The sequence below is a fragment of the Rana temporaria genome, chromosome 2, assembly GCF_905171775.1.
Source record: "Rana temporaria chromosome 2, aRanTem1.1, whole genome shotgun sequence".
In the NCBI taxonomy this organism is placed as follows: domain Eukaryota; kingdom Metazoa; phylum Chordata; class Amphibia; order Anura; family Ranidae; genus Rana; species Rana temporaria.
Window position 1 is genome coordinate 78,889,710 of NC_053490.1, and position 26,498 is coordinate 78,916,207.

Below are 26,498 nucleotides of genomic sequence, written 5' to 3' on the forward strand. Positions count from 1 at the left end.
CTAGTAAGGATGAACAGTACAACATGGTATTCATACGAACAGCGATAACTATGAAAAATGTCTTTATTTACAGATAGCTGCAATCTGCTTCTTGCAGGAGGCTCACCTGGTGGTAAGAAATTCAATCAACTTGTTGGCTTTTTCATCCGTCTCTGCTGATGTATCAACATCCTCGATCTCCTGGCTGATCTGAGGGATGTTACCGCTGCTTCCTCCCAGACTGATGCTGGAGGAGGTTGAGCTGGAGCTCAGACCAGAGTCTGGCACTGGAGAGGACTGGTACTCCCGCAGAAAGTCAAACCCTCCTGCCACAGATAATGAAAGAATGTGCTTAATCAGTTTCTCCCTCCAACAAACAGACACTGTTAAAGACTCATCCTGACAGACACATCTACCGGCATCTGCAAATTCACCAGTGTGGATTAGGCCTCATTCGTATTTACCTGTGTTATTGTGCATTGTACTAAAGCAAGAAAGGCTAGAAGGAGGCAAAGTTATTGACTTCATGTGTCAGCATCCAATGTGTTCAACTACACTATACAAGGGAGAAATTATGGGCAATTTGGATAACTTTTGTAGCTAAAGCATGTTCATCGGTATAACTTAAGGAAATTAAACTAATGTTAAAGTGGTGTACAAATACATGTAAAGCATAACAACCTTAACACTACTTTCACACTGGGGCAGTGCCGGTGTTAGCGGTAAAGCACTGCTAGTTTTAGCGTTGCTTTACCGCTGTTAAAGGGGCACATTTTGGCTGCTAGCGGGGTGCTTTTAACCCCCTCTAGTGGCCGAAGAAAGGGTTAAAAGCGTTGTGTTGCTTTGCAGGCGCTTTGGCAGTGCTGCCTATTCATTTCAATGGGCAGGGCGTTTTGGGAGCAGTGTAAGCACCGCTGCCGCATTGCCCCAAAGATGCTCCTTGCAGGACTTTTTTTTTCAGTCCTTCAAGTGCACCGCTCCAGTGTGAAAGCATTTGGGGTTTCACACTGGAGAGGCATAAGAGGCGATTTACAGGCGCTAAAAATCCCCAGTGTGAAAAGAAGTCTAACGTAGAAGTATGGGTTTATTATTGTCATGATCCTTCCAGAGCCTGGAGCGGCACTGCTCATCAGCTGATGAGAGGGCAATATCCTGCTATTAGCTGACTATGGGTCACAGGAGGGCACAAGTGCATTCCTGTGACCATTAAAAAAAAGCTTTGGCATAACTCTCTGTGCAGGTGTGATAAAAAAAAAACATATGCAGTCTATTTCTGCAATATATGCATATGTTCCCATGTTTAACTCTTTAAAGATACTGCATGTGCAAAAAATGCTGATCCTGCCAAAAACAAAACAATGAACCAACGACCTGTTAGCTGACAACGCGGCCTCTGCTGCTATGAAAACCCAAGTAGTGTCATAAGCCCTTGCCTGAGTATTCTGCTAGGCAACAGAACTCTGACTTCTTATAGGGGTTGTAAAGGTACAATTTTTTCAACCTAAATAGCTTCCTTTACCTTAGTGCAGTCCTCCTTCACTTACCTCATCCTTCCATTTTGCTTTTAAATGTCCTTATTTCTTCTGAGAAATCCTCACTTCCTGTTTTTCTGTCTGTAACTCCACACAGTAATGCAAGGCTTTCTCCCTGGTGTGGAGTGTTGTGCTCACCCCCCTCCCTTGGACAACAGGAGAGTCAGGACGCTCTCTACATTGCAGATAGAGAAAGGAGTTGTGTGTTAGTGGGCGTCCTGACTCTCCTGTAATCCAAGAGAGGGGGCGAGCACGACACTTCACACCAGGGAGAAAGCCATGCATTACTGTGTGGAGTTACAGACAGTAGAACAGGAAATTAGGATTTCTCAGAAGAAATAAAAACATTTAAAAGTAAAATGGAAGGATGAGGTAAGTGAAGGAGGACTGCACTAAGGTAAAGGAAGCTATTTAGGGAAAAAAATTGTACCTTTACAACCCCTTTAAGCAAACAAAACAATGCAGCTGCCTTGATTCCTAGGATCCACCCCTGACCACAGATGTAGGAAAAAGGCTCTTGGTAAATGTAGTTTTGGGGAGCTTATCTTTCATCAATAGGAACTGATAAAGGGCTCCCTGCTCTCCACAGCTGCCCCTGCAAGAATTTTACAAGCCAGGTTATGGTGTGACAGCCGTTTCTTGCACAAGGTAAAAGCGTAAGATGGAGGTTTGGGGGTAAAGTTGAATAATGCCTATACGAGTCCTGTTATTATTGATAACAATGTGAATGTAAATATGTTAATAAGGATACAAAGTTATTATTAATAACAATTTTAATATTAATGTAGAAGGAATAACCATAAACTTGTATTCTAACTCTTCTGCACTCTACCAAAAACCTAAAAAGGTTTTGGTTGGACTTGGGCATTAAAGCTGAGGTTCTGCCCAATATTTTTTTCTAAAAGCCAGCAGCTACAAATACTGCAGCTGCTGACTTTTAAAATATAGACACTTACATGTCCTGCGCACCCGTGATGTCGGCAGCCTTGGCTGCCCCCGCCGCCATCCTTGGTGAGGGAATCGGGAAGTGAAGCTTTGCGGCTTCACTGCCCGGTTCCCTACGGCGCGCCGTCACTGGTCCCCGCTCTCTCCTGTGAACAGTGCATTTCCCAGAAGACATCGGAGGGGTGCGGGTAGGGGCGTAGGAGTGTATTCCCCCTGAAAGGTGCCAAATGTGACAGCTGGGGGGGGGGGGGGAGGGTGGGGGTTTCGAAAAGCGGAAGTTCCATTTTTGGGTGTGATATCATAAAAAACGCTCATGCAAATTCAGGCCTACTCAGATAAAATGTTTTGAGCAATGGCCCATACACACGGTCCGAATATCGTACGAAAACTGTCGCTCGAGGAAGAATCGTACCATAATCGGCTTATTAGTACAGAGCTTTCGAGAGCCGATCACGACAATTCATATTATTATATCAGACAAACTCGAAAATGATACCAGATCGTATGATTTTCATTTAGTCAGTAAAGTTGTCGTCCGAAAATACAATACAAATACACTGCAACACATGACATAATTTCTGATTTTTTTGTCTTCAGGAAATTTTTTGTAACTTTAGTAACCTATTAAATTTCTACTTGCGACTCTTTAGCGAAAAAAGTCGGACGATCTGTCTTCCGATTTTCGGATCGTGTGTACGGGGCATTAGAGTGGCTGCATAGAAGAACACAAATCTAAGTGCTTTCACATTAAAGGAATATCTATTCTACATAAAAGGCTTTTTATATATATATATATATAAAGGGATATGTAATTTAAAACAGACATATCGCTGAGTAAAATAAAAGTAATACAATATGCATTACAGTGCAATTGATGCATGGATAAACACAATGTTAATCTGGTTGAATAGTGAGAGTTCAGTTGCTACAATACACCAATCCATCTCTAATCACCTGTATAAGGATACTCTGATGAGCGGGAAGACTGCACAGTCAATGTCTTTGCTTCATTTATCTCCCGGGCATGCAGAAGGACAGACGCAATGGAAGAGTAATTGCTGTTGCAGGACAAAGCAATCAAAAGGTGGAGAAGGAGCTTTCTGCTATGTTCAAAAACCTCGGGCCGATAATGATCAAGACCTACAAACCATGACAGATAAGATTAGAATTCAGACATGCAACTATTTACTTATTTTACTACCAACTGATCTCAACACAGTAAGCGCACTTTGACTGGTCCCTGTCGAATGCTGTGTTACCATATATACTCGAGTATAAGTCGACCCGAATATAAGCCGAGGCACCTAATTTTACCACAAAAAATGGGAAAACTTATTGACTCGAGTATAAGCCTAGGGTGTCCATCTGCATGCCTCACTGTGCCTCACTGTGTCCATGTGCATGCCTCACTGTGCCCATGCCTCACTGTGACCATGACTAGACTGACGTTTAACATGAAAGCTATATGCACACTTGTAAAGGAGAAATTGGGCTACATGTGTGCCAAGTTTGGGGTCCAGGGGACCTACGACCGGCCGGTACCGGGTCCCCAAAGTCACCGGAGAAATAACCGTTTAACATGGGAGTCTATGGAAGGGGTGCCCGGCTTTGAAAAATCGGCGCTCCCCAGCTGTAGGTCCCCCGGTCAAGTTTGGGGTCCAGGAGACCTACGGCCGGCACTGGGTCCCCAAAGTCCGGGAGATCAGGCGCAAAAAGGTGACCCGTGTATAAGCCGAGTGGGGCATTTTCAGCAAAAAAAAATGTGCTGAAAAACTCGACTTATACTCGAGTATATACGGTAGATTTTCTTTGCTCTCATTACATCTGTTACTCTAATACATATCTAAAGTTGAATAATAAAACCCAACCTTACAAGAAACTCAACATGATTGAAATATAATACCTAGCACCAAAGGTATCCAATTGACATTTAAGTTCACCTAGAATAGTGTACACTGCATTTTTTTTATTTTTTTTAATGGAAGTTTTCTATATTGACCTTTATTAGAACATAGGGCCAGATTCACGTAGAGCGGGTGGAGCGTAACGTAACCAGTTTACGTTACACCTCTGCAATTTTTCCGATTTAGTGCCCGATCCACAAAGCACTTACCTGGAAATTTGCGGCGGTGTATCGTAAACAGGTCCGGCGCAAGGCGGCCCAATTCAAATGGGGCGGGTACCATTTAAATTAGGCGCCGGACGTACTGCGCATGCTCCCGTCGCAAATTTCCCAACGCGCTTTGCGCGAAATTACGACGCGCCAACGTTTTGTGAATCGCGACGTGAAAAAAGACTTACGCCGGGAAAAATTAAAAATTAAAAAAAAATTCAAAGGCGACGCGAGAAAGACGGGCATACTTTAACATGGTGGAGTACTTTTACACCATGTTAAAGGTGCCCTATCTTTGCGACGGAAATCTAACACTTGCGACGCCGTAACGACGGGAAAAATCTTCGTGGATCGCCGTAACTCCTAATTTGCATACCCGACGCTGGTTTACGACGCAAACTCCCCCCAGCGGCGGCCGCGGTACTGCATCCTAAGATCCGACAGTGTAAAACAATTACACCTGTCGGATCTTCTGGCTATCTATGCGTAACTGATTCTATGAATCAGTCGCATAGATAGAAACAGAGATACGACGGCGTATCAGGAGATACGCCATCGTATCTCGTTTGTGAATCTGGCCCATAGTTCCCTTTTAAGCTGACCCTACTTCAGTCCATTAGTCCCCAGGGAAAATAAGGCCTATGTAAACTCCAAGGAATATCTTTGGACTCTCTCCTGGCACCATGTGACAGAGCGGCTCCTCCAGTTTACCCAAGTGCTCTTATACCAGAACAAACAAGTACCATACATTTTCCAGGTCTCTCTAACATTCAACGACTAGGGCATAAAACACAATATCCATAAATAAATAAGAACAAAATGAGACTAAACTTTCTATCTTTCTTTCAAAATGCATTAATCTGTGTGGTTTCAGACATGTCAAATAGTTTGCCAAATAACAATATCATGAAGTGCTAAGACATGATTTGAAAAAGATGATTAATTGAAAATGAAAACATTTAGGAAAAAAAACTAAGGCTGGTCTCCAGAATGATAAAACTCACATTCCAGAAATAAGTAAACCAAAATATCTTGTGAATTTAGTTGAAAGAAGTAATATAAGCAGTATAAGCAGGTACTAATAGTAAGAAAGGACAGAGTAAGAAAAGAGGTAGAGTGAAAAAGGTATATTGCCAGAGTAAGGAATTGTAAGGTAGGGAAAGGAAAAATAATATAGGATACGATAGGGTAGGGATAGATAATACAGTGGCTTGAAAAAGTATTCATACCCCTTGAAATTTTCCACATTTTGTCATGTTACAACCAAAAACATAAATGTATTTTATTGGGATTCTATGTGATAGACCAACACAAAGTGGCACATTATTGTGAAGTGGGAGAAAATTTATAAATAATTTTGTTTCTTTTTTTACAAATAAATATGTGGAAAGTGTGGTGTTCATTTATATTCATAGCCAGGGGGAGAGCATGGTAGGCAGGGGGAGAGCATAGTAGGTAGAGAAGGGCATGGTAGGCAGAATAATATGTTACTAAGGAAAGGGGCATAACAGGAAGTAGAATGACATGGTAGACAAGAGAAGGGCATGGTAGGTAAAGGAAAGGTATGGTAGGATGGGGAAGGGTACAGTAAGGAGCAGAAAGGCACTGTAGGAAGGAGAAGGACATGGTACAGAAGGAAATGACAGGGACAAGAAATAAAGAAAGAGATGAATGGCATGGAAGCATTTGGATAGAAAGCAAGAGTCTAGCAAAAACGAGTAGCTATGTGCAGGGAATGGAAATGTAGGGGAAGGAAGAAAAAGAAAGTGCTAACAAACATTGCTATTCCATATTTGTTTTTTATCTCCATTTGATTTTTACAATTAAAACATGTGCCTCATTTATTTAGTGTTCCAATAATCATTTTCTAAATACATATAGCCAGATTCACATACATCGGCGTATGTTTAAGCGGGCATAGCGCAGCTCATTTGAGCTACGCCAACGTAAAATAGAGAGGCGAGGCAAGGCCAGTATTCACAAAGCACTTGCTCCCTAAGTTACGTTGGCGTAGCGAAAATGGCCCGGTGTAACCCCGCCTAATTCAAATTAGGCAGGTAGTACTCAATGCTTTCGATGTGAACGTAACCTACGCCCAGCCCCATTCACGTACGCTTACGCAAACGACGTAAAATACGACTGCTGTTCCGTCGTCCATACCTTGCAGAGGTCTCCTGATAATTAGCTGTACAAGGAGAGAAGAGACTTTCATGCTAAAAGATGTATGTAGATGAAAAATACTTGCCCAAGAAGAGAGCGTGTAGCAGCAGAGGAAGGTGTAGGGCCCAGTCTTCTCTCACACTATGGTCCACCACCATTTCTGTCATGAAAATGACAGCAATATTGCACCTGTACAGGTAAAAACAGAGAGCTCAGCCAATCACTGTACAGTGATGTCATCTTACACTCATCAGCATTCCTGTCTGTGAAACTGGCGCCAATAATTTGTATGGTCACTATATACCATGGCTGACTGTATTTGGGAATGCAATGATGGCTGGTATTTAACTGCCAAATACATAAAATTAAAACAAAACAATAATGAATTACTAAACACAAAGAGGTATGAAGACCATATACTTTTTATTTTAAATTAAACCTGCCAGTAGCGAAACACATACGTTTACTATGCTGATTTCCTTGTAAAAAATGTTTTTCCTGTGTGTCATTCTGGTTCTATGGCTTCAGGACTTACCTAGAAAAGGCAGGAAGATCCAGAATATTTACTTTACTTAAAGGATAAGTTCACCTTTGGAAACATGTTACATGTTCCACCTGTTTTTAGGGTTGAACATACAACTTATTTTAACTGCTGCCGCTGCTCCTCGCTGCCCTCTCTCCTAGGACAGCAATATGGGGAGAGGTTCCTTGTGGTAGCTGTCAATTTTTTTAGAACAGCTGTGTAAATGAACTACAAGCATTTTTTGCAGCTGTCGGCTTGTAGTTCTCAATGAACTACAACAGAGCTGTTGAGCATTGTGGTAGTTCATTGAGTCTTCCTGTCAGTATGAAACTGCCTGGCCAAACGATGTACAGGCAGAAGGCTCACATTGACAGTCTGCGGGGAGATCTGCATGGCATCAGTGATCTGGTGATCGCTGGTGCTATGCTTTCCAGGCTCCTAAAAAAAAAAAATAGTAAGTGCAAATTTTTTTACCTGCAGAAGTGAACTTCTCCTTTAATGCACATTAAAAGTTTGGAGACCAGAGGATCAACAAGACAAGAAAACTACTGTTTTAGATATCCTTAGCCCCCCAAAGGTCCCAGGTCTCGATTCAGATAATCGAATGGAAGATCAGATAATAAACAGTGGGGGCTTGTACTATGTCCGATCTGTCCACCGCAATTCTGCAGTCCCGCAGATCGCTGCCATTACTAGTAAAAAATAAATAAATAATAAAAATGCCATAAATCTATCCCCTATTTTGTAGATGCTATAACTTTTGCGCAAATAAATATATGCTTAATGCAATTTTTTACCAAAAATATGTTAAAGAATACATATACGATGAAGACACATTTTTGTATTATTTTTTGGGGATATTATAGCAGAAAGTTAAAAATATATATTTTTTTCAAAATTGTCGCACTTTTTTGTTTATAGTGCAAAAAATAAAGACCGCAGAGGTGATAGAAAACCACCATAAAAAGCTCTATTTGTGGGAAAAAAAAGACATAAATTTTGTTTGAGTACAACGTTGCATGACCACGCAATTATCAGTTAAAGCAACGCAGTGCCGTATCGCAAAAAAATGGCCTGGTCATTAAGGGGGCAAGTCCTTCCAGTCCCTAAAGCAGAGTTCCACTCAAAAATGAAACATCCGCTTTTTGGAACCCTCCTCCCCTCCGATGTCACATATGGCACCTTTCAGGGGGGAGGGGGGAGCAGATAACTGTTTAATACAGGTATTTGCTCCCACTTCCGGGCATAGATAGCGGCATTATCTGCGGGTATCTATGCCACTTCCCGACCCCCCGTTGTCTTCTGGGAAACACACAGGTCCCAGAAGACAGCAGGGACCATTCGGAAGCCGCAAGGCTTCACTTCCTGATTCCCTTACCGAAGATGGTGGCGGCAACACCCATGAGCCGAGCGATAGCTCAGCTTCGGGTGCCGACATCGTGGGCACGCTGGACAGGTAAGTGTCCTTTTAAAAGTCAGCAGCTGCAGTATTTGTAGCTGCTGACTAAAAAAAATCTGCGGACCTCCGCTTTAAGTGACAGTGTGTGTAAAGTATCACTTTAAAGTGGAAGTTCAGTCAAAAGCAAACTAAGGCTAAACCTACTCAACCCTCATTCTATGTAAAGAAAAGATGTGTATACTTTTCTTTACAGGGTTAGCTAGAATAGTCTTAGAATGGGGTGAGAGTGGGTTTAATTAGCTTTTGACTTAACTTCCACCTTAAAGTAACCCTGTCAGGGTGGCCAAAAAAAGAAGGTGCCCTGCAGGAGAAGAGCTCTTATACTTATGTGTCGTCTATGTCTGAATTATCTGTCACTCTCTATGGCATTCAACACTACCAGGAGTGGTAGATGTCTGTCCCACTCACCATCCTCCTGCATCACTGAAGCTTGTATTCCTGACATATCGGGCATCAATATTGGTCTTGATCTCTGTAATAATTTCTATGGGCTATAATGGTGACAAATGCCATGAAAGGCAGTTGTTCTGCCATTTTCAGTGCCATATGACTACATTGCACTGTATTAACTAGAGCCTCCTCAGGGTCCCCTTCTCCTAGAAACATGAAGGAGGACATCTAGATCATGTGATAGGATTGTAGAAAATGATTAGGTGGTATATCACAATATATTCTCATAACTAAGGAGTTTAAATGCATTGGAGGAGGGGGGGCAGGGCTGTCTTAATGAGAGGGCACACCTGGGCACTGCCCAGGGGCCCCAGCTGCATGGGGGGCCCCTGCACTTTCCCCAAAGCAGCTGGTTCCTGAGCCCACACTGCCCTGAAAATGGGGGCCCCATGATGGCACTGAGAGTGATAGATTGAAAGGGGAGGCAGTCTGCCTCCTACCTACTTAATGTCTGTTTACCTGCACTGTCATCATTGTAGGGGCCCCAGAGCATTACTTTTCCCAGGGGCCCATGATGCTATTAAGACGACCCTTTATTTTGATGCCTTGACTACTACCCAACACCAGTAATACATCAGGGAAAATTAGACAGTCTGGTATAGACAACCAGCACCAGTCACTGTGTGCATTATTGGTGAAATAAGGGAAGCACCTGTGTTCTGACACGCAAACCAATCATGCAGAACAGAAGGTACATGTCTGTTTTCTATTTCCCAATGTCTGTTTTCAACACTAGCATTGAAAATAATTCAAAAAATGTCAGCACTGATAACGGTGTGGAATGAGCTCCCTCACATGATCTTCAGTCTGCACGCACTAAAAACCTACAGAGCGTGCTCACCGCTGACTCACATTTCTTTCTAAGTCTGCCACCTGCATTCCTCGCATTAGGTCTAATGCTGGATATACAATACCCTACATAGATTTATGAACTGAGATTGGTTTTATGCTTTCACTTCGTAAATATCCAGTCCCATTTTGAGCCTCTTGGTATTTCCCCTCAGTACAAAAGCTTTCAGGGTCAATAACCTGGTGACAGTAGCACAGGTAAAAGTCAACAGTGTTCTACATGCTCTAACCTCTAATCCTATCCTTACCATTAAAGTACAACTAAAGGCAAAACTTTTTTTTCTCTCTAGCTTTGGAAAGAGTGGAGAGGGATTAGAATGCTTGTTAGGTTGTTTTTGCTGTCTGTGTCCCCGTTAGGGAGATTCACCCTCTATATTTGTCCTGTTCACCATTATCATTAACCACTTAAGACCCGGACCAAAATGCAGCTAAAGGACCAGGCCAGGTTTTGCGATTCGGCACTGCGTCGTTTTAACAGACAATTGCGCGGTCGCGCGACGTGGCTCCCAAACAAAATTGGCGTCCTTTTTTCCCCACAAATAGAGCTTTCTTTTGGTGCATTTGATCACCTCTGCGGTTTTTATTTTTTGCGCTATAAACAAAAATAGAGTGACAATTTAGAAAAAAAATATTTTGCTATAATAAATATCCCCCAAAAATATATATATATAAAAAAAAATTCCTCAGTTTAGGCTGATACGTATTCTTCTACATATTTTTGGTAAAAAAAGAAAACGCAATAAGCGTTTATCGATTGGTTTGCGCAAAATTTATAGCGTTTACAAAATAGGGCATAGTTTTATTGCATTTTTATTATTTTTTTTTTTTTTTACTACTAATGGCGGCGATCAGCGATTTTTTTTCGTGACTGCGACATTATGGCGGACGCTTCGGACAATTTTGACACATTTTTGGGACCATTGTCATTTTCACAGCAAAAAATGCATTTAAAATGCATTGTTTACTGTGGAAATGACAGTTGCAGTTTGGGAGTTAAACACAGGGGCGCTGAAGGGGTTATGTGTCACCTAATGTGTGTTTACAACTGTAGGGGGGTGTGGCTGTAGGTGTGACGTCATCAATTGTGGATCCCTATAAAAGATATCACACGATCAATGACACCGCCACAGTGAAGAACGGGGAAGCCGTGTTTACACACGGCTCTCCCCGTTCTTCAGCTCCGGGGACCGATCGCGGGACTCCAGCGGCAATAGTGTCCCGAGGTCACGGAGCTTTGGACCCGGTCGCGGGAGCGCGGGGTCCGACGTATATCGGCGTTAGGCGGTCCTTAAGTGGTTAAAAGTGAAAGAAAAAGTGTTTATGTGGCTGCTCCCTCCCAAGGGACGTACCCCATACCTGATGGTCCTGCTCCATGCTAACCAGATTTTGGACAAAGGTCCTCAAACTGTTGCTAACATGCCCCTTCCCCAGGGATCCTTGGTATATCCTTTTGCATTTGAAGCCCCCAGGTCTCACAGGATCCCAATTCAAATTGGCTACATATGTATTATATACACAAGATACACACAAGAAATTTCTAAAACTTGGGCCCCATGGATACAATATGCTCATGCCACCATTTCACCAGAAAGCTATACATTACTAGCCCTAGATATTTGACCTGGGTGTCCCTGACATTATCTTCTTATTCCTTTCTCTCCTTTTTTTGGTTACAAATGTTTATTTTAAAAATTTATACTTGACAAAAACAAGTAAACATTTTATTTTACCAACAAAGTGCAAATAATCAGCACAACAGTTCACGGTAACAGTCTAGGCAATGCATCCCAAAGTGCTTACAGTTGAGGACATATTTAGACAAACATTAGACTTTTTATTAAACATAAAAACAAAATCAATTGATATATGGTAACCATACTCCTCCTCTTTACCTATGAAGTGGTCCCCGTGGGGTTATGGTTTCAGGCAGATAGTCTACCAATGGTGCCCAGCATCCTCCATTGCAGGGCATGGGCAGAGGCTGTGGCTGATTGCTTTCCACTATGTTTAAGAGCCAGCTGATGTAAGGAGACACTGGATCATCTACAAGAGAAGATGATGTGTATTAGCTGTACTGCATAAAGGCAGAAACATGGTTGAGCAAGTCCCAGTCTATAAAAGCACAGGAAGAGCTAAACAATTCAAGAGCAAAATAGTCAAAGTACCTTAAAAATTACAGTTGGTGCCCCTCTTCTGAGTGTTTTTGTTGTAGTCAGCAAAAACACCAATTTTATTGTCTTTATGTTGCCTTGCCAGTCAAATTCTTACATTGTTTTTTTAATACAAAAAAAAAGCTTTACAAACATGTCTATACTTACCTGCTCTGTGCAATGCTTTTACGCAAAGCAGCCTAATATTCTTCTTCTGGGGTCCCCCGCTGGCTCTCCAGGCTCCTCCTCTTCATCGGGTGCCCCCAAGGAAAGCCACTTATGCGCTTATACACAAGGACATAACAAATCTCCCTACATAACATGTACATCTGCTGCCTTCATCTTTATATACTGTTTAGAAATCAGATCCTGTTGGGAGATTTTCTTACTGGTTAACACTGCAGTGAAGCCTGTCTCCCCCCCCCCCCCTCCTCCTCCCTCCGGCTGGCTATATGTTCGGGACTCTGTCCCCCCTCCTCCTCCATCCGCTGCCTAGCCTGACTTCTGTGTCCTATCCCTGACGCCAATCCACTCCCAAGGTGACAGGGTTAATAAAGAGAACCTGTCACCTCCAATTGTGTAAAAAAATAAGAAAATTATACAAAAAAAAAAGTAAAATGACAAGCTTACAAAAAAAAGTGATAAAGTAATAAAAAAAAGAAAAAGAAACAAAAGGCAGGCAATTGGGGCACAGTGAGTGTATGTTTTAAAATACAATTATAAAAAAAAAAAAAAAGAAAAGTCATTTTCGGTTTAGGCCTGACATTTTTTTTTTTATTTCGGTTCTGAAATTTCCAATTCGGTGCACCTCTACTGAATAGTATTTACCATGCCTAGTATAAGCAGAACCCCCCCCCGAAAAACAAATCTTACTTTTATCATCATCATAGGATCCTCCAGAGCTGTTACTGTATCTTGATTCAAGTCTTGTATGTGCTCTAATAACATTACCAAACCTTACAATAAGAAACACAACAGCATGGTATAAAAAATATGATTTGGATTTTCTCTAGCAATATTTAAGAAACAAAATTATAACATTTTCCATATAACCTGTACTCATGGAGCTGTGTAGTATCAAATTATCTGCAATGTTATCTCTAATATGTTAAATATTGCAAACCTCAATTACGAAAGCTGTATACTTTTGGTATAAACAATATTGTGACTCTCCAGGCAACGGTACATAGGCCTTACATATCATCACATCCCGGGCCCCTCCAGAAAACAAATTCAACTGCCAAAAATGTGGCTACTATGGCTTGCATGTGGTAGATTAAAAACCTTTATGCTACTACAGGTCCACTTTAATAAATTTGGCAGACTTTAATAACGATTAGGAAAAACTAGCACTAGTCTGTACTACCGTCTATGCTCACTTTTTAATTGTGCTAGCGACTAGTAAATGAATAAAGTACATTTACAATCATTAACAGTACAATATGTGCTGAAATTAACTATAACAACAAATCATATGAATTATTAATATATACAAAACAATCTATTTTTGTGCAATGATGTGCTAAAATTGCATGATCATGAAGTGCAAACAATACTAATAAAGTACAATTAGTTAATAAGAAAAAAGTGCAAAAAATATAATGTATTCAATAAAAAAAAAAATCAATAAAATGTCCATATGTGATCCAAAGGAGAAAGTCCCAAAGAAACACTCTAAACTTGTGCTGAAAACGTCTCAAATGTGTTTTTAATGCCACTGTGTGCAACACCCAGCGTCATCCTTCACCATTCACACAAAATGACCCCATCAGAGTTAATGGCTGGTAAAATTATAAACCAGCTACTGTGCAAATTACTGATCTCTTTAAAGGGTAATGGCTCCAGACTCGGTCCCTCACATTGAACCCTCTCACACAGGTCCTGATAACACATAGAAGCAGGACAGAAGAAGGAAGACTTCCATAGCGTAAAAAGGTTTTAAAACCAGGCTTAACTAAAAATAATCAAAGCACTCACATATTCCATCCGTCCGTGAGGACGCAACATGACAAAACGTGCAGGGCGGGGAAAGGGATCTAGCGCACTCCAGGAATGTACTCACGGCTTGAATCACCAGCCGGAGACACAAACAAGCATTTTCACCATAGTGTCGGGCAGACACTACGAATATGTGAGTGCTTTGATTATTTAAAAAAAAGTTTGGTTTTAAAACACTTTTACGCTATGGAAGCCTTCCTTTTTCTATCTTGCTTCTATGTGTATTCAGGACCTGTGTGAGAGGGTTCAATGTGAGGGACCAAGTCTGGAACCAGTATCATGGAGCCATTAACCTTTAAAGGGATCAAGTAATATGTGCAGTAGCTGGTCATAATGTGATCAGCCATTAACTCTGGTTAGTTAATTTAGTGTGAATGGTGAAGGATCACACTGGGTGTTGTACCCAGTGGCATGAAAAACACCTTAGAGAAGTATTCAGCACAGGTTTAGAGCATTTCTTTGGGACTTTCTCCTTTGAATCACATATGGACGTTTTTTTTGATTTTTGATTGAATACATTATATTTTTTTGTACTTTTTTCTTATTGGCTAATTACACTTTAATTAGCACTTTATGCATGGTTTGCACTTCTTGATCATACTATTGTTGCACATCGTTGCACAATAATATCTGATTGTTTTCTATACATTGATAATTCATATGATTTGTTTTTAACAATTAATTTTAGCACATAATTATAAATTCATTTATTATTACCTTTTTTTAATTATATATTATTTAAATTTATTATTAAAGGGTAGTACAGACCAGTGCTGCTCGTTTTTTTTTTTCAAATCGTTTTTTTGGGCGTTTCAACAAAATTGGAGTGGCAGCGGTTTGTTTATTATTACTTTTCATTATTGCGTTTTTAGTTCCCAAATATTTTTTGTGGTCTTATTTGAATCTAGACTCTATTAACTGTTACTTTTATATATAAACTATTTGGTTCTCTGTGCTTCATATCTGATAAGAGAATAGTTAGACTGAAACATCATTCAGCAATACAGAAATATGTAACTCTGCAAACACTCATGATTCCTGCTTGGTCAGATTTTTTAAATCATAGTCTAAATAACAAATATCTTTAAAAGCAATAATATAGCACAAAAACAGTAACAAATATAAGAAGTAATTAATAAAATGAAAGCAGAAAATCAGCACAAAAAGTAAAACTAATGCCTCTAGCTGACTAACACATTGTATATTTAATTTTCACAATCTCACACAGTTGGATTTAGCGCAATCTTTAAGACCCCTTTAACACTAAGGTGCTTTTCAGGCATTTTAGCTCCAAAAAAAGCACCTGTAAAGCGCCTGAAAAACGCTTCTCATGCCTCCCCAGTGTGAAAGCCTGAGTGCTTTCACACTGGAGCGGTGCACTTGCAGGATGGGAAAAAAAGTCCTGCAAGCAGCATCTTTGGGGCAGTTTGGGAGCAGTCTATACACCGTTCCCAAAACACCATGGCCATTGAAATGAATAGGCAGTGCTGCCGAAGTACCTGCAAAGCATTTCAGCAGCATGGCAACACAGGCGCTTTTAACCCTTTCTTCAGCCGCTAGCAAAGGGTTAAAAGTGGTCCGCTAGCGGCCGTAAAACGCAATTAAAACTATGGTAATGCAGCCCCAGTGTGAAAGGGGTCTAAAGGAAAACTTGCAGAAAAGAAGAATGATACATACGATATGGGTCACTCACCTATCATCTGCGTCTTTGGCTTGTCTGCTATCTTCCAAATCAGGAAAGCCATCTTGACCAGCAACCACTGTATTGCTGCTCGAGGTGGTACCTGGCAAAATAAAATAAAAAATCAATAATTGTTTCCTGGGCGAAGTTCAAGTTCTTCAGGTGTAAAAACACACACAGAAATGCATGAGAACTTGCAAAAATGTATGCATCATGCATTACAGATGCCCCCATTGAAGTCTATGGGACCAAAAATGTTTGATTACACTACCAAAATAAAAAACTCATGCACATTTTTAATCATAGTGTGTATAGCATAAGGCAATTGAACGTACAAGTGTGAACAGAGACAATTAGATTGGATGAGATTCTGCAAAGTAAAGCAGTCAGGTGTAGGGAAACAAGCAGAAAAACACTGTTAATGGGGGCTAAAAAGTTTTAATGACAACTTAAGTCATGAGATTGCCATCAATGGATGAGTTTGATTTTTACCTCCAAGTATACATGGAGATAAAAAGCACCATGTATTTTCCAGTATACATGGAGATAAAAATACAATACATAGCATCTTTAATATTTTAAAGTGGTTGTAAACTCTCCTGCGTCACTTTTACCTAAAGGTAAGCCATCAGGATTTACTTATTTTTTAAATTAGCTTATACAGAGCGTGTCAAACTTTAAACCTTCCACATTTAAAGGAGAAGTCCAGTCTGAGCTTGTTTGGCTAGGCTTCTCCTATGGATCACAGGAGGGCAATTTGTTTTGCACTCCTGTACCCGTTTTCAGCAGAGAAAGGTCTGAAGTTCGCTCTCTGCTGATGTCACACAGATCAGTCCAGGCACCACATCATCCAGACTCTGGGAGATGCCTGGACTAATAGCCATCTCAGCCTCCCAGCAAACCGCTAAGAGGCTGAGGCTCCCCACCCCTCCACAGCTCAGCACTCCAGTGAGCGTGGAGGAGCAGAGCAGGAGAGCTACTGATTGACAGGCAGCAGCTCTTTGCTCAGGAGCTAAGAGAACCAAGCCATCAGCTGTGTTTGACGACTCTGTTCTCAGTGCAGAGGCGCCAGGGGACAGATGCAGCATCGGACCAATGCTGCATCCACCTGGGCAAGTATGATTCTACAATAACCCCCAAACCCATACTTCTCTTTTAAACAATGGCTAAAGCGGGGTTCACGCTAAGTTTTGATTTGCTCAGCCCAGCTCTTGTTTTGCTGTACTAACACAAGCAATGTTATTACAGCGATATCTCCCGCTATGCTATTGGGGGACCTCCATGGGGTGGTCCCCCATGGAGGTCCTGAACAGTAGTAAAGACTTGGTGGGTGATCAAATCCCACCTAAATCCAGAGTAAAACAGAGAATATCCTCACTGTATGTTGTCACTATACCAAACACCCTGACACTGATGCCAATTCAGCTAACAACTGCTGTATTTCCTTGTTTAATCTGTACAAGAAGCGGGTTCACAGAATGATTAACGCCAACCTCAGATCTTCAAAAAAAGAATGTAATTTAAACAGCTAAGTTACAAAATTCTGTGTCAGATGGTTGCTCTTTGTTGAATTTCAATAAACTGCCTTGGAGGAAAGGAGACGGATTTCCAGAACAAGAACCGCTAACCAGATCTTGACAAGAAGAAATTCCTTGAGGACAGAATTATTTTTCTCTGTTTGTAAAATCAAACTCTGTACCGCGGCATACTTCACAGTTGAAAGCTAAAAGCGCACGAAGGAGCAGAAAAAAGGGTTATGTATTTAAGGATCAGACTTTACACATCAAACACATTTCTTCTGTACCGGAGGGAGCAGCAGAGGCCTTGTTGCTGGCAGTGAAGCGATAGAAGGGGGGGTTATCGCAATGTTGAACTATAGGGTTCACTGGTTCAGTCTGCTGCAGCTCAAAGAGAAGTTCTTCCATTGTCTGAATAGTGTTATTTCTACACAAGTAGATTGCCACTTTTTTGATCTGTTGAAATAAAAATAAAAATGTCTGTGAGGAAAGTTTCTGCCTCAAAGTTTTCAAGACAAAAAGCATTCTTTTATATTCAGTTATGTTATAGGTACCCTCATCAGATATACTTAAACCCACTTAGAAACCATTTAAAAAAATCCAACCTTCAAAAGAAGGTGAGCATTTATTACCAGTCCGGCAAGTGGTAACTCTGATCTTTGCTTTCTTGCATAGCTACAGCCACTTAGGAATCTTTAGCATCTGACACACTTCTGATTGTAAGGTGCCCGGTGCCACTGCACACTGTGCTTCCTTTCGCCAACCACACTGTCACTACAGGACAGAGTAATGCCATAGCAGATGGTGGATGAGCCAGAGCCATAATGTCCAGCAGTGGCGGCAGGTGCTTAAAATTTTGGGGGGAGCAGCACAAACTAACACCAACACCGTGTAGATTAGGGTGCGTATAACTGGATGAGAGGGCGGAACACCCTGTGCCCCTTATGCAGCGACCACCACTGATGTCCAGTGAGAAACCAGGCATCAAACACTAGCAAGTGCCTGATGCTGAAAACCCCTTAAGGGCTGTAGCTCTGGAAGAACGTGATGATTGGATACACCACCTGCCTGATTGCTCTTTTGCAGGGTATAGTTTTTTTCTGGCAACACAGTTGCTTTATGGATAATATAATGGATTTAGTGAATTTACCTTTACATTTACACAATGATTGTTTATATATCTTTAAATAATCATCTATAATGCTCAGTTTGCCAAGATGCCTCTTCAGTGTTCTAAAGATACACCTCAGCACTAATTGCAAGCTTACTAAGCTAGTAGGTTCTATTTCTGCCATAGAGGAGGAAGGCTGTGTGACCCTTGTGTAAGTCATTGTCCTGTGTTATATTAGACAACAGCAGTAGGTTTTTGTATATGTAAATTTAAAGCTTGGCGTGATAAATGTGAATTATACACATGAAATTATACCTTAACATTGACTTGATTCAATTATTATATACATATGAATATTTTTTTCAGTACTAAACATAAAAAGTTTTTTTTTTAAAACACTTCGGAAGCTCTGTCCCTCAACCACAGATACAGTTTGAGTGATCTCTTTATTCTATAATCTCTTATAATCTAAATCTAGATTTGCCAGAACTGCTCCATTGCTAAGAGGGAAAAAAAGAACATCAAAAATCTCTAACGAAAAAGCAATGGCATCAGGCCATTAAACATAATTTTATTTTTTAATTTATAATATTTTATGTGTGTTAATCATTGGGAATTATCCCAAAAGCTGCATTTAAGGTGGTATTTAATGCTATGCAGAGTGGTGAAAGCTTCCGCTACATGCGATAACATATGCTGGAGAGGTTGTGGTCAAGGGGGTGCCCTACTTCATATGATATGGTCCTGTCTGCATTTGGGAAGCTTTTCGATCATGGTATTTTGACTTGTATCTATAAAGACAGGTCACATGATTAAACCCATATTTTATCTGCAGCCAAGTTAATACTTCTAACAGAAAGGAACTGTAGCCCCAAACAATTCTGATGTTACCAGGCATGCAGATGCCTCATACATAAGTGAGAGGAGTATGGCATATATATTGGCTAAACAGAATAAAATGTATCACTGTTGGGATCTGTGGATAAGGCTTCTTCCACATTGGGCGGACTCCCCCCTGAGCAGACCTGCAGAGTGGACACAAACACAGCCCCACTCTCCTCTATGGGTGGTCGGATGTAAACTGGCCGCCTGTCCGTTAACATCCGACTGCCATCCATTCCACTAAAGGGATGGGGAATGGATCCCCATCAACCTGTTTTTAGAAGTCGGATTGGAATGAACGGTGCAATCAGTTCTGCTTGTAGAACTGTTCATGTCAATGGGAATTCAACAGTTGATGTGTAGAGAACTGAACTTTATGTTCTTTAATAGGACGAGTACACTATTTAAATATAGGTTGTTCTTTAACAATTACAGTTTGAGGTTTTCCTATATGTATTGAAGGATGCAACTCTGTAACCAGATCACATCTAACACTATAGTCTTAAGAATTTGTATATATAACTATACATATGTGCATTTTGCCACAATCTGTATCTTCAATATTTAAAAAAATAAAAGAAACATGCACATCTAGGGTACTGTGCCAAATAAAACATACACAGGTGTTGAAGAAATCATTATTTGTGAATAAAGGGAAAATGTTACCAAAGGACAGTTGTTCACTCTCTATTATACAAGGGTTTTCCTTGCTTGCAGCCAAAAATGAGTTTTCATTTGAAAAGCATCTCTATGGTGCCCATTGTCTGTGGACAACTTTAGCTGCTTTCAGCCGAGACAGTCAGTCCTTTAATACCCTTGTTTCGTCAGATTTGGCGACCCATCAGAATGTTCAACGCAAGGGACGTTCCCGCGCCGCCATTTTGCTACACCTCGCACAGTAAGCCCTGTACACACGATCGGTCCATCTGATGAGAACGGTCTGATGGACCGTTGTCATAGGTTAACCGATGAAGCTGACTGATGGTCAGTCGTGCCTACACACCATCGGTTAAAAAAACGATCGTGTCAGAACGCGGTGACGTAAAACACAACGACGTGCTGAGAAAAACGAAGTTCAATGCTTCCAAGCATGCGTCGACTTGATTCGGAGCATGCGTGGATTTTTAACTGATGGTTGTGCCTACTAATGATCGTTTTTTTTTCTATCGGTTAGGAATCCATTGGTTGAATTTAAAACAAGTTGGCTTTTTTTTTTTAACCGATGGATAAATAACCGATGGGGCCCACACACGATCGGTTTGAACTGATGAAAACGCTCCATCAGACCATTCTCATCGGTTTAACCGATCGTGTGTAGGCGACCTAAGAATACATGGAGTTTTGCATTTTACACTTATTTTTAACAATAAAGTGAGTTTATATAGTGAAATACAGTACTTAGAAGTCCGCCTGACTGGTTAGATGTTGAATTTTAAAAGCAGCGAATTTCTGTCATATTAGCAAACCTATGAGATGAGCAGGGTTGCCACTGCTTTTAAAATTCAACATCTAACCAGTCAGATGGAGTTCTAAGTCCCGTATTTCACTATATAAACTCAGTTCACTGTTAAAAATAAGTGTAAAATGCAAATCTCTGATGGGTGTAATAAGATGTCTGCTTGGCCCCTTCTCAGAGTATTCTTACTATGGAGGAGTGCAGGGTGTAGCAAGATGGCGGCGCCGGAACGTCACTTCCCTTACACATTCTGATGAGTCGCATAATCTGATGAAATACCCTTCTATTTCACTGAGGAGAAACAGTTCCTATAACCTATATTTATGCTCAACACTATACACATACGTGGAGTGTTCACAAAGTGTCACTACAGTGTTCAGCAGAGGTCAGCTTCCAGTAGGTTAGGCAGACTGGTATTTTTACAACAGGTATACTGCAAACCATATAGAAAAATAGTTGGAAACAACTGCGCTAGGATAGGCGATCGGGATTAATAAGCAGCAATTAGGTTGTGTATAAACAAAATTAACAAATGAAAAAAGAAAATAATTGCGCTAAACCCAAATATACACTTGTATTGAGCAAGTGTATGTGATGACCATTGTATCTAAATGAATGATCCAATGGAATCAGGAAGTCAGGGTTTCTTACCCTGCTGATATTGATATATGTAAACCCAATGATCAATAACATAAACAGTGATAAACCATGACTTCAAATAATTGAATAAACAGTAACAATATTAGTGTTTAAAAAGTCCATAAAGTCCAAGACTAATTTTTAAATTAGATGGTAAGTCCATATAATAAATAAAAACACCCGTGAAGATTCCAGAAATATTGCAATTAATACACCAGACGTGAATCCTCCACCGATCATGCAGCTGCTTACCGGAAATCTGGGTCCTGCCGGACCACTATCCACATATCTCTCAAACAGAGATTTTGTAAGGCAGTAGTAACTCCTTCACTTGCACTAAACCACTCCGTGCTCAACGAGGGATATAGAAGACAACAAGACAGAGCTCCACATAGCATAAATCCGGGTAATTTATTTTTAAAGTGAGTTGTATGTACATATGCTTACTATTGTTTTTAAAAATAAATTACCCGGATTTATGCTATGTGGAGCTCTGTCTTGTTGTCTTCTATATCCCTCGTTGAGCACGGAGTGGTTTAGTGCAAGTGAAGAAGTTACTACTGCCTTACAAAATCTCTGTTTGAGAGATATGTGGATAGTGGTCCGGCAGGACCCAGATTTCCGGTAAGCAGCTGCATGATCGGTGGAGGATTCACGTCTGGTGTATTAATTGCAATATTTCTGGAATCTTCACGGGTGTTTTTATTTATTATATGGACTTACCATCTAATTTAAAAATTAGTCTTGGACTTTATGGACTTTTTAAACACTAATATTGTTACTGTTTATTCAATTATTTGAAGTCATGGTTTATCACTGTTTATGTTATTGATCATTGGGTTTACATATATCAATATCAGCAGGGTAAGAAACCCTGACTTCCTGATTCCATTGGATCATTCATTTAGATACAATGGTCATCACATACACTTGCTCAATACAAGTGTATATTTGGGTTTAGCGCAATTATTTTCTTTTTTCATACTGCAAACCATTGCTAGATGTTATTAAATGTATGTTTGTGTGTGTAACAGAATTATATTACCTGTGGAGATCAGGTATGGAATAACAACACAAACAGGCAAAGGAATGTTTGGAATCTTACATAAGGCAGTAGAGTAGTATCGCTGCTGACCCCGCAGAGACTAATAAGAAATTGCAATGTTATCCGAAGGTTGTTGCTCCACTTTTCATTATTGGCCAAAGCATTCCAAGCATTTTCCACCTCCTGGCCAGGCACCTCATCTCCATACTGCGCAATAAACAAACAGAAAAAAATAAAATAAAAGAATAGTAGATGCACTTTTAACAAGTGAAGGCTATTATGTGTGCAGGACCAATCTTCATTCACAAAGATATTCACCATATTTATACATATTCATGTACATGAACACCCCTGCAGGTCTCCAATTGTTGAAGAACTTTCTGGGATTTTCATCTACAACTAGAAGGATGCAAAGGGCAAAAATCTTCTTCAGATACACAAGAACTGCCACTGATAATTTTGATTTAAATAGCATAGAATAGTATAGTATTTATCTTAGCATTCATCGATGGATATAGTATTACATCTGTAACCATGCCTGTAGAAAGATGGACACAAACAAAATCTGCTTGTGCCCTGACAGTTTTTTATACCCATTTACTAGCAGTATGCATTTGGTACATAGTATTATATTTAGTTCTTTTGGCCTGGGTTCCTAAGTGACACTAAGCGACACTAAGCGACACCCTTATTCTCCAAAAATAATTTTATACACATTCTTGGCCTAATGGCCATGTAATCTACTTTTCTTGAAATCATTTCTTACTTAGTGTTTTTCTGTCTCCTTGTTAAAGTGATAATAAAGGCATTTAAAAAAATAAAAATAAACATGTAATACTTACCTGCTCTGTGCTGTGATTTTGCATAGAGCAGCCATGATCCTCCTCCTCCTGGTCCTGCCAGCTCTCTCCTGTCGAGTGCCCCCAGAGAAAGCAGTTTGCTATGGGAGTCTCCGATCCGCTGCTCCTAGTGTCTATTCACACACAGAGCAGCTGCTTAGCCCTGCCCCTCTCTCTCCCCAATGGCTCATGCTCCTGTCTCAGCCAATGAGGAGGGAAAGTCACTGGACAGCTGAGGCTATCATGCACATGACAGGATCGCGATGGGGCTCAGTTTAGTAATAGGGAAGCTGGGGAGGGGGGGCTCCTACACACAGCATGAAGGTAAGAGAGGGTGGTTATATTCTTACATACAGCGGGGGCCATGAAAAATAAAATCAGATTACGGCAAAAAAAAAAGGAATTTGGAGATTTGGTGGTGGCTGAGAGCAATAGAAGGTACTTTTTTTAGTTAAGAACACAGACTTAAATATAATTATTATTTTTTTAAACAGAGTTTAGTGTCACTCTAGTTCTATTTTTACTAGTTACTTTTACAGCCCTCGGCAGCATATTGTGGAAGATGAAGGTGCTACTTACAAAATAATTATTATACTTTAACAGTATTTCACCTTAACTTTTGGTGTGATATCGAGATGTGATATCACAGTTCAAAAATGTAACTTTTACAGAGAACTGGGGTCAAAGCACCAAGGTGAAATGATAAGCGTGTCTAGCTATTTAAAACCGCCACTGACATCTACTCCAATGCATTACATACCAGGAGGAGTGGGAGGCATCAGATGGACATTGCAAGCAAAGTGAAGTTGGTCATTCTATCTTTTGTAAAAAAATAAAAATTCTCAATGGTGTATTATAAAGGAATGTTTGCTAGGTAAATTATCAGTAAAATTGCATTCTAAGTGTCACCCTAAAGAGCACTTAATATTCAGGCATGTAATTGATATTATTTCCATTATAAGGGGTGAATGCCCCAGATTGACTATACAGGGAAATTAAGGTATCTTCGTATTAATAAAGTGCAATCTTTCTCTTTCTTCAAAGAGTTTCAGAAAGCAGTACTATTAGCATGTTCTTTGTCCTATACCTTTGCTGTCATGTACATGAGATTATTAAGCACTAGTGATGTGGCTTCTGGAGATCCCCATCCATTTCCTTTCAGTCCACTGATGCTGGCCACTTCCCCATCACCATCAGCGACTTCCTCCTCTGGGGTGCTGGGGCTGGAGTCTGGAAGGAGGAGTCTGCTATCCACCAGCTCAATGTTATGCAGCCATGGCAGCAGGTAAGAAAGCATGATCTGACGCCCATTCGGATGAGTCGTTGGGAATCTTTGACTCACTTCTGTTGGTACCAAGAATTAGACATAAAATACTCATTAACATATCATTCATCATAACTAAGCCAATATAAATTTAAGATTTTGCAGCATAAAACTATGGTACTTAACAAGTATGGATATAAACAGCACATCAATCTGTATAAAGGTCATAACTAACTTACACACTATAGACCGTTTAGCAGAGATTGAATTGGAACAAGCCAAGAACACTGGTTTAAAGTCTATGTAAATCCAAACAATAACTTTTATAGTCTATCTTTTGGTCTATTAAATATACTATTTAACAAGTGCAGAAAATACCATTTGATCCTACCAGACAAAAATGAATAGAATCCCCATGCACAAAAGCAAAGTGGATGGAGGGATGCCCCCCCACTGTGTTATTTTATTCTGACAGCAGGGACTCCTCCACTATCAGAATACATTGATCAATGCTGCAGCACATTGGGTGTAGAACCGATCTAGGCAAAATTTTCCAGCAAGCTGGTTCAAGAGAAGTCGATTGTTAAATCAACTTCTCTGCAATGGGGACAGCCATAGGTTCAACCCATCTATGGCCAGCTTATGTTATGGATATGAGCAGAAACAGAGGTGATCTCTAGCCTTAAAACACTGCTAATGTTTGTGTGACAATGTTGCTCATTCATAGATGCAAATCAGTTAATGAGTGTTGTCACCATAGGACAGGAAGGGTGTTAGTGTCAAAATAAAGGAAAACATATCTGAAAAAAATGAAAGACATCTAAAGACTGGTAAAGCTGCATTTATTATATTTTTGTTCTTAGGTTTATATAGATTTAGGACACGTGTGTTAAATAAAAAAAGGCTAAAAGCGCGTTAATGAGCATTTAGGATGTATTGTACAGGCATTCATTTTGCGTCAGGCAGATTAAGGTGTTCGTGTTGTGCGTTTCTATAGATGTGAATGAAGGCAGTTGCAAAGTGTCAATGCATGCCAAACTTGGCAGGCAGGGTTATTTTCGCCTTGCAGCAACCCTAACACTACAGTGAACACGTCTATCCGCTCCCTTTTAATAGGCATTAAGGAAGCGTTAAAAATGTGACACAACCACCTATTTTCAACGCCTGTGTAAAAGAGCTCTAGAACCAGGCATCCGGGGCATGTTTTTAACTTTCCTCAAACTCCTGGTAAAGCAGTCTGCAATTAATACTGTGGACAACTCAGTGCTATTCACATTATAAAAACATGAAGCGTTTGTGTCGCACTGATGCACTTAAAAAATGAAGCTTCACGTAGAGTTGAAGCATCTCAACTCCTTTTATTTCACGTCTATGGTAACACACCATAAACTCACTGGCAAGTGTTTGCAGCGAGTTGGAGATGGGTTTGCGGCACGTTTGCAGGGAGTTAGTCCTTGTTCACAGGAGCCAAGAAAAAAAACTAGGCATCTTGGGTGGGTTTTTAACACTGGTCAAGCTTGTGTCAAAAGCGCAAAGAGCGCTTAGGGATCGTTTTTAACTCGCCTTTATTGCATACTAAATGCAGGCAAAACTAAATGTACAACTTGCATTAACGCTATAGGCATGTTTGTTAAGTGTCAATATTTTGGAGCAAGTCTGAACATGCCTTTTGTCCTACACTTTTTTTCAGCGGGAACGTGGGGAAACACAATTTCTGTTACCTTTAGCACTGAATGTATTTTATGGCAAGGAATGCTGGAGGGTCTATTGATGTTGCCTACTGGGGGATCTATTTGTGTTTGTGGGTCTGTTGTTACTGGGTAGGTCTATTGTTTCTGGGAGAGACCTATCATTCAGGAAGAGGTCTATTTCTGCTGGCTGCATGAGGGTCTATGGTTGTTGGGGT

General features: G+C 40.4%; 1 protein-coding gene across 9 annotated transcripts in view; it reads right to left on the minus strand.

Annotated features, from left to right (window-relative positions):
* FRY (FRY microtubule binding protein) overlaps positions 1-26,498 on the minus strand; it is a 362,513-nt gene that overhangs the window by 86,466 nt on the left and 249,549 nt on the right. For all 9 annotated transcript variants that reach the window (XM_040340443.1, XM_040340444.1, XM_040340446.1 and 6 more), the window contains 9 exons: positions 24,416-24,672; positions 22,550-22,696; positions 17,644-17,812; positions 15,852-15,942; positions 13,034-13,116; positions 11,903-12,053; positions 6,815-6,918; positions 3,411-3,596; positions 107-305 (listed from right to left, as the gene is read on the minus strand). In XM_040340443.1, coding sequence (XP_040196377.1) covers positions 107-305; positions 3,411-3,596; positions 6,815-6,918; positions 11,903-12,053; positions 13,034-13,116; positions 15,852-15,942; positions 17,644-17,812; positions 22,550-22,696; positions 24,416-24,672 — 1,387 coding nt within the window. The remainder of the gene's footprint in view (positions 1-106; positions 306-3,410; positions 3,597-6,814; positions 6,919-11,902; positions 12,054-13,033; positions 13,117-15,851; positions 15,943-17,643; positions 17,813-22,549; positions 22,697-24,415; positions 24,673-26,498) is intronic.